General features: G+C 38.1%; 1 protein-coding gene across 4 annotated transcripts; it reads left to right on the plus strand.

Moving 5' to 3' along the window:
* Nucleotides 1-329: 329 nt before the first annotated feature.
* Nucleotides 330-4,362, plus strand: LOC116086551 (keratin-associated protein 13-1-like). Of its 4 annotated transcripts, none has more exons than XR_004116990.1 (5): nucleotides 330-372; nucleotides 1,495-1,595; nucleotides 2,487-2,595; nucleotides 2,768-2,842; nucleotides 3,651-3,688. XR_004116990.1 is itself a non-coding variant. In XM_031364755.1 (5 exons), exons 4-5 carry the CDS (start codon nucleotides 2,837-2,839, stop codon nucleotides 4,144-4,146), a joined length of 540 nt encoding a protein of 179 aa, XP_031220615.1. In that variant the 5' UTR covers nucleotides 330-372; nucleotides 1,495-1,595; nucleotides 2,487-2,595; nucleotides 2,721-2,836; the 3' UTR covers nucleotides 4,147-4,362. The 4 variants fall into 4 exon arrangements, 3 of the variants coding, with proteins under 3 accessions (XP_031220615.1, XP_031220617.1, XP_031220616.1); XM_031364755.1 differs by having other exon boundaries at nucleotides 2,721-2,842; nucleotides 3,613-4,362; XM_031364757.1 differs by having other exon boundaries at nucleotides 3,613-4,362.
* Nucleotides 4,363-8,229: the final 3,867 nt, after the last annotated feature.

Genomic DNA, 8,229 nt, shown 5'->3' on the forward strand with positions numbered 1-8,229 from the left:
AGGGGCTTTACCAGTACCTGACAAATAAAGAGGTGGATGTTCTCAACTAACCATTGGACTGAGCACAGGGTCCCCAATGGAGGAACTAGAGAAACGGCCAAAGGAGCTGAAGGGGTTTGCAGCCCCATAGAAGAAACAACAATATGAACCAACCAGTACCCCCAGAGCTCCCAGGGACTAAACCACCAATCAAAGAATACACATGGAGGGACTTATGACTCCAGCCACATATGTAACAGAGGATGGCCTTGTAGGTCATCAATAGAACCTGTGAAGGTTCTATGCCCCAGTGTAGGGGAATGCCAGGTCCAGGAAGCGGGAGAGGGTGGGTTGGTGAGCAGAGGGAGTGGGTAGAGGATGGAGGTTTAAAATGTAAGTAAATAAAATATCTATAAAACAAAAAAAAAATCAGTAAAAATTATGCATATATATTAAAAAAATTGGAAGTCAATATCTCATGTGTATTCTTTTTAGCTTTTAAGTATTGCTTCATAATTTGAAGTTTGATAAATAGCCCATGGGACCTACATGTAAAGAAGATAGACTGTGTGGGCTAGACTTGATGTAGAATTTGACTGTGCTCTGTGGTCTCATCACATTGAAGGGGGAAGGAAGGGAATATGGAAGGATGAAAGGTACCCTAGTGTGTGCCTGAGAATGTTGTGCCATGATGGGAAAATGTGTTGACTTGATGAATTTGACCACCATTGAGCTTGTCTCCAGTGATTGAAAACTTACTCTAGGTTTGACAATATGTCTGCTTTCAGAAAGATTTTAGGAAGTGCTGATTTGAAAAAAAAATCTGCTTCTAGTAGTAAATTAACTAAGATATTTACCCCAGTTACCAGGAGCCCAGAAAAAGACATTTAAAGAATTAGAAGATAGTAAAATAAACTTTTCAAAACATAGATGTTAGATGTTGGATGCCTGATAAACTTTTAAAAACATAAATGTTATATGTTGGATGTTTCTTGTCATCCAAATCATGGAGTGACGCTTTTAAAGAAATTACAATTAAACATACTTTTACAGAAAGGACACTGGTAATTTCAGCATCTGGCACTTAAACTTATTATATTTTCATCAAATGAATTTATCATTCAGTGATAGAAGCCTTGACATTGTCCATTTTAAACACTGATATCACCTGTTTGACCTTTGGTGAGTTACGTCACTGTATTTATTCTGAATTGCCAGGAAGTAGTTATATTAAAAACTCCTGATGACTCTTTCAAGTATTTTATTGTTTTGTGTTTTAATGTGGAATTAGTGAGAGGAAAGGGCAAGAAAAGGGACAACAGAAATGTCTAGGATAATCACCAAACGTCGAGGCCTGGAAGGCAACTTTGCCCCAAAGGTCTTGGGAAGGAGATGTGACTGTGTGTGAGTGCCTTTATTGTGTCATAACAACAATTCACAAACCTAGAACTGATATCTTCTACAAGTCAGAATCAATTAATGAAGTGTAGGATTTAAGGCTTTGTCTTTCCTCAGTGTTCTAGGAAGATGAAGCAGAAACCGCAGCTCTAAGCTTGAGAGCTACAGGTGACAGTCCACAGTCCGTGAGCAGGTTTAGAGGGCTTCTTGCACTACAGGTACTAAACACATTCCCATAGCATAATACTGGTGACTGTCAGAGAACACTAAACTAGAAGCATTGAAACCTTGAAGGTGCTCTGCTACCTGTGAGGAGATCCAATCCTCCATTGTAAGTAGCAATCCTATAGTGATTTTTCTAGAAAATAATGACACTTGGAACAGCAGTAGAGTTATCTATAGGCACAGAGAAGAGTAATGGCCAGGAGACATTTTAAAGGAAAAAAATGATAAGAGAAAATTATGTAAGCTATTTCTAACACAGAGTTCATTTGTCTTAGATTCAAACCCAGGAACTAGTGTAAGTTCATTGGTGAAGGTGTTATGTAGGACAAATCTTTTCTCTAAAATATTTTTCCTAAATTGTTTCAGGATCCAAAACAGGAAAGAAACTAAAGTTTCTACATGTTTATGGGTGGAATGCATGCAAATCCTGTGGCATGTGGGGAAGCAATAAACTATCTATCTTCTGGCTTCTACAAAGCCTTGGCAGCAGTGCTGACCACAGAGAGGCTAGTGTTAGCTCTTTCACACTTCTACTTTTGTCTGAGTCTGGGAAGAGTCTTTTTTTTTTCTTTTATCAGCAACTTCTACAGACTCTAAACTCCAAGACTCACAGCCATTTGCCCATTTGCTATGGAGTTCCACATAAATATTGACACCCACAGATTGCAGAGTGGGTAGGAATGTGGAGAGGGAAACCTGGCTGGGAGGAACATGGTCTTTGTCTTGAAGCACCAACTTAGAAGAAGTGAGACGAAGCTTAAAGCTGAGACATTCTTAACAATCAAGAGTGATATTGAAGGGAGCTATTTCTTTCATCTCAAATACTTTCAGCATTTTCCTTTGCCAGGTTTATAAAGGAAAAATATTATTTTCACCCTCTGCAGAAAAGCATGTCGAAAACTCCGCTCTTGTCTGTAGAGGTGATCATGCGGTCATGTCAGGGGTATATCCATAGGCTCATAGAGGAAGAAGACATCACATTCTAATTTTGTGGTATGTGTTGGTTTTTTGGACTTTCAAAGTTTAGGGATTTTGCTATTATTTCCATTCTAAATTATCATTCATACTTAAATGTATTCTCATTTATGATATATTGTTCTGATAATGATGACTCACAGAAGTATCTTCTTCAATATTCACAAACTCTGGAACTCCCTCTGGGAAGAAAGCTGCAACCAAGCATGGACAGGTAGATTGGATATGGATAAGCTCTGAAACCATCCATCACATTGAAATGATGGTGAGTTGGGAGGGAAACTCTAGATGAATTTGAACTAAGAGGAGACTATCCACCAGAAGATTAAATAAAAAATATATACACAATACCATGCCTCCTGATGCCAAAGACCTTTGTACACTAAATGTCCCTTAATGGCCCCATATTGTTCTGATTTCCTTATTCTAAATAATCACTTTTTATACATATGTGTTCAAGACTAGAATGATTTTGTACAATGTCCTAATTCTTTTGGTTTGCATTTATGTAGCTCTGATTAGACTGGACATAATAACCATTGATAATAATGTATTAAAAATTGGAACATTATACTCCAGAGTATGAATCAGTGATTTGATACTGGAGCCATCTTGAAATGGCTTTTTGTCAATGCAAGATTTTTGCCTTTTATTCAATGACCAATTGAGGATAGAGACTGTCATCTCTAAGAGTAATTCCCCTCTCCAAACAAGAACACGCACACGTCATAAAAAAGAGAACAATGGGGGATTTCCTGACCATAATGGCAGAGGCACTAATTAAATAGTCATAGCATTTGTAGCATAAATGCATTTCATTGACTCAGACATATAAAAAAATGAGTTCTCCCTTAAACAAAAGATTAAAGGAGTTAGTTAACTGCAATTATATAGAAAATTACTGAGGTCCAGACATGCAGATGAGGGAGTCCAAATATGGAAACAATGATTATATAAGAAACCACACCCATTGCTGAGAGTATATAAAGGTCCCAGGAAAGGATTGATTTTCAAACTTAGAATCTTCTGTTGTAGTCAGCTCAACTTACACCTGCCATCAACATGTCCTACAGCTGCTATTCTGGAAACTTCTCCTCCCGCTCCTCTGGAGATCACCTGAGCTATCCTCATGCCTCTTGTGGCTCTTCCTACCCCAGTCACCTGCTCCAGAGCACTAGCTTCTACTCCCCGAGAACCTGTCATCTGGGATCCTCTCTCCACAGTGGCTGTCAGCAGAACTGTTCCCAGCCCATCAGATGCCAGACTTCCCATGTGGTGCACAGCTCCTGCCAGCGGCCCTGCTACAGCCCCAGAGTCTCCAGCATCTGCAGTCCCTGCAGAACCACATATGCTGGCTCTCAGGGCTTTGGATCCAGCAGCTGCCACTCTCTGGGTTATGGATCTAGAAGCTCTTACTCTCTGAGCTGTGGGTCCAGTGGATTTAGACCCCAAGGGTTCTCTTCTCTGGGCTGTGGTTCTGGATTCTGCCACCCATCCTATGTGCCTTATAGAACCTGTCAGTCTCCTTGCTACAGACCAAGTTGTGGCACTGGATCTGGATTCTACTGATCTTCTTTCTAACTTCCGGTCTTGCTAGCCTCCATCAGCCACTCCTGGATCCCTGGCCTTCGTTGTTTTCCTTTGTCTGGGAAGAATTATCCTCTGGTTCCTTGATTGCCAATTCTTTATTTTCCCTCTGACCTCAGATATTGGCTGGTGGGTGTCCTTTGAGAACTCTGTAATTAATCTCCTAACTCAAAAATAAAGCCTGCATTGCAAATGAAATTTATAGTGCTGAATTTCTTCCCAAATTTATGAATACTAAAATTTCAAGCTAATGAATATACTGATTTGAAATTTATCTATGCTTGCTTTTGTGAGTTATTTACTGTATGCTTGCTTTTGTGATTGTAAAACATGAAATTGATTAGTATTAAATGAACAGCATGCACAGGGATTCAAGTTTTGAAGTTCTATTAAGTTGTGAATTAGATAAATACCTTATTGCCTCAGATAGTTTTCTTACTTAAGAACATCAAGTAAAATGATTCTATGTGAAAGTATAGATTCTATCAATGAAATCTCAGATGCAAAAATTAAATTGATTTTTATTAGTAGTGGATTCTCAGGTCTATGCCAACTAGTCTACCTATGTTATATAAGACAGCAAAAGATAAAATGTATTTAGATTTTATGGTTATGGGTTCTCTTGTGCACTGACATTAAATGTTTTCATTGTAATGTCACTTATGGGCTTGCTCGTGTCTTGAGTGCCAGTTTAACAGATGATAATCTCTTTAGGAGGCTGTGTAACCTTTATTAAGTTGAGGCATACATCAAATTGATACCTTGAAGGTCGGCAATAGTGCGGACTCTGCGGTCTGTATTTCTTTGTCTTCCATGATCAGAATTCTCACCATCTCATACTTCTAGCATCACAGGCAGAGCCTCGCTGCTCTGGTTCCCTGTGTTGGATTTGTAATCCCATGAAATGGTGAGTGCCTGTGACTCTTTCCCATACATTGTTCTGCCAGTTATCTGGACAAGAAACACAGAAGAAATGAAAATGACTGCATCAACTATGGAGAACAATACAGATTTTCCAAAATGTTAGGAAAAGAACTGCTATATGATTTAGCAATACACTAGAAGTAGAAGAATATACTGGTAAAAGATTGTAGAAAAATGTGATACATATCCATAGTCAAATATTAGCCATTAAAATGATAGGGTATCCTTGAAAGGATATGGATTAAAAGAGACATTAATATGTTACATGATATAAGCAGAGTCAGAAATCCTGAATAATCTCACCTACATGTGCAACATGAAAAGATTGCTCTCATACATATTACTTAACTCAATTTATCTGTCATTCTGCCACTCCATATGATTCTCACTGCTTGCTTCCTAGCTCAGTCCAGTCTCTCTTCTGCTGCCTCCAGGGACTCCATCCCTCTGCCTGCTTCTCAACTTCCCTAAAGCTCTGTCCCAACTCCTCCCTGGAACATTTTACCCCAGCTCCTTATTATGCCAAAAACAGCATTCCTTACTCAACTAGCAAGCTGGGGAAGATCTTGGTCTTCAGGACAGGTTGCCTTTCTTTTAAAGGCAGGTGAGGGAGTAGCATTTACATATCCCACTAGCTAGGAACGGAGGGCTCCCCAAAACAATTGAAAACACAAGGTCACCCTATGAAATTTAGGAGGACCCTATAAAAATTTAGGAGGGCCCACATGGGTAATGACAGCAGCCTGTTTTTCAGGGGTGCTTTCTTGTACTCCTTTAACAACTCAAAGGAAAATTTAACCATGCTTGCTGCTGGAGAGTTTGTTAGTCTATGGCTCTGGGAAAGAACACTATTACTACAACTTCAATTCATTTATTTAGGTATACACATACAATTTGTACATTATATATTTATTTTTGGTTTTAAATTCTGTTCAGTAGTAGGGAATTCATGTCTGGGACTATAAATCTAGCCAATTGGTCATAGCTAATTGTTGCAGGAATTATATAAAATGAATCCACCCCGCAAAGTCGCTTTCCCACCAGGCCACGTTTTTTGAGCCTGTACCAAGCTCCGGCGGGTTTTTGTTATTTCCTCCCAGCAAGCTATATCTCTCTCACATGCAGCTCTACACACTCCCACAATCATTCATCTAAAAGGCACCTATTACCCGGTAAATAAATAAAAGTACCCAAGGCCTTAATATCCAATAAGATTTATATAAAATAAAATCCCAATTTACATGATGCCAATACAATAATTTTAGGACCAAATAATAAAGACAATATTCTAACCCAATTAATCTATTTTGTAAGAACCTGCTTGGTTGTATAACCTCATGGGATCTGGACCATCCTCATCATTTGCATCCATGATGACATCTCCTGCTCCTGACCTTTTTCCTCCTCCAACTCTAGCTCCACCTCACTATTCCTGTCCAATCACAGGCCTGTCACTGCCCTAATGTGATTGGACAGAGAAAATGCTGTAGCAGCTAATGATGAAGTCATGACCCCTAGTAGAAAACCTATTATTGTCACTTTTCTTAAACCACTATAATTCCTAACTGCATTCTACCATACGAGCTCCATGCCTGAGGCTTTTGGAACATTGCAGAGGAAAGGGCAGAACATCAGCACAGGAGAAAGGATGGAGCTGTATAAGGGCCAGCAGACCAAGATTTCTACTGTGAGACTGTGTCTGTTATATATTACAAATATCTGAACTCCTGACATCTTACCAACATGGCTGGAAACAAAACTTTCACAAAGACAGCATCAGTTGTTAGGACATCATAGATGAGGACAACCTCATGAGGCATGGCATCAAGATGAATACCTATGGGCAATCCATGGCTGCTGAGCAAAAAAAAATTTCAGGATTAAGGACCTTGATAGGTTATCCAGTTTCAAGAAGCCAACCTTAAACACATACAAACAAGGCACACTAAATGGACTCTGTAGGTTGTATTTATAAATGCATACATATATGTCCCATAAAATTAATAATTAAAAACTAAAAGTTATGAATTGGGAAGTACTGGGGGGGAGGACACAAGAGGAATTGGAATGATGGTAGAAACCAGTGACGTTGACTCCAATACAATGTTCAAGTATGAAATTTAAAAGAAATTTAAAAAATGCTTATGTAACTAGATGTAAAACTTGTAGTCCCTATGGTTTGAAGACCAGAAAGAAGGCTTTGAGTGTTTTAACCAGAAAAAAGTGTTAAATATTTGAGAATATAGATGTTTTCATCCGAATGTTATGCAAAGCATACATTTAAAAGCCATGGTAACATTAACATATGTAATATTATGATTTCATGTAGCAGTGAAAATAAATTTGATTTAAAAGCATACAAAGAAGTCATTTCTATCATGTGGAGCCAGCAGAATTGGATTAGAATATATGATAGTAAATAAAATCACCAGACTTAGAAAGACAAGGAATGTGTTCACTTCTATGTGGAATCTGAAAATGATAATCATATAGAATCAGAGAACTAGAAGGTATTTAGACTCTAAGGTGAGGAAGAACACGAGGAAATGGAGGACAGCCTACACTTTGATAAAGTGAAAGATTTGCTTTTAATGATTTATTGCATTCAGTAGTAACCAAATTTAATACTTAGCATAATGTTAGATTGTAAAATTAAACAGTATATCCTCTTTAGATTTTATTTAAATTATCACCTAAATAAAGATAATGAAGATAATGACATTTTTATCATTAGAAGTATTTGATGTGTATTTAAGTAAAAATATTTTTTCATGGTAATCATGTCTGATTTATAAGCCAAGAAATTTCTGAAACAGATGTGAAGATAGACACCTTTATATAAGGTCCCTCTAACTGATAAAATAGATGATTCATGAAAATTCCTATAAATGTCCTTCCTTTATTTTATATAGCTGTGTTAGTCACTGTTGTATTGCTGTGAGGAGACACTATGACCAAAGCAATTCTTATAAAGGAAAGCATTTAATTGGGGGTTTGCTTACAATTTCAGAGGGTTAGTGCATTATTCTTCTGTCAGGGAGCCTGTAATCCAGATAGGCAGGCATGGGGCTAGAGAAGTAGCTGACAACTTTATATCCAGATCCCACAGAGAGAGAGGGAAAGGGTCGGGTAGAGGGGAAA

This window comes from Mastomys coucha, unplaced genomic scaffold (genome assembly GCF_008632895.1).
Source record: "Mastomys coucha isolate ucsf_1 unplaced genomic scaffold, UCSF_Mcou_1 pScaffold12, whole genome shotgun sequence".
NCBI classification, from domain to species: domain Eukaryota; kingdom Metazoa; phylum Chordata; class Mammalia; order Rodentia; family Muridae; genus Mastomys; species Mastomys coucha.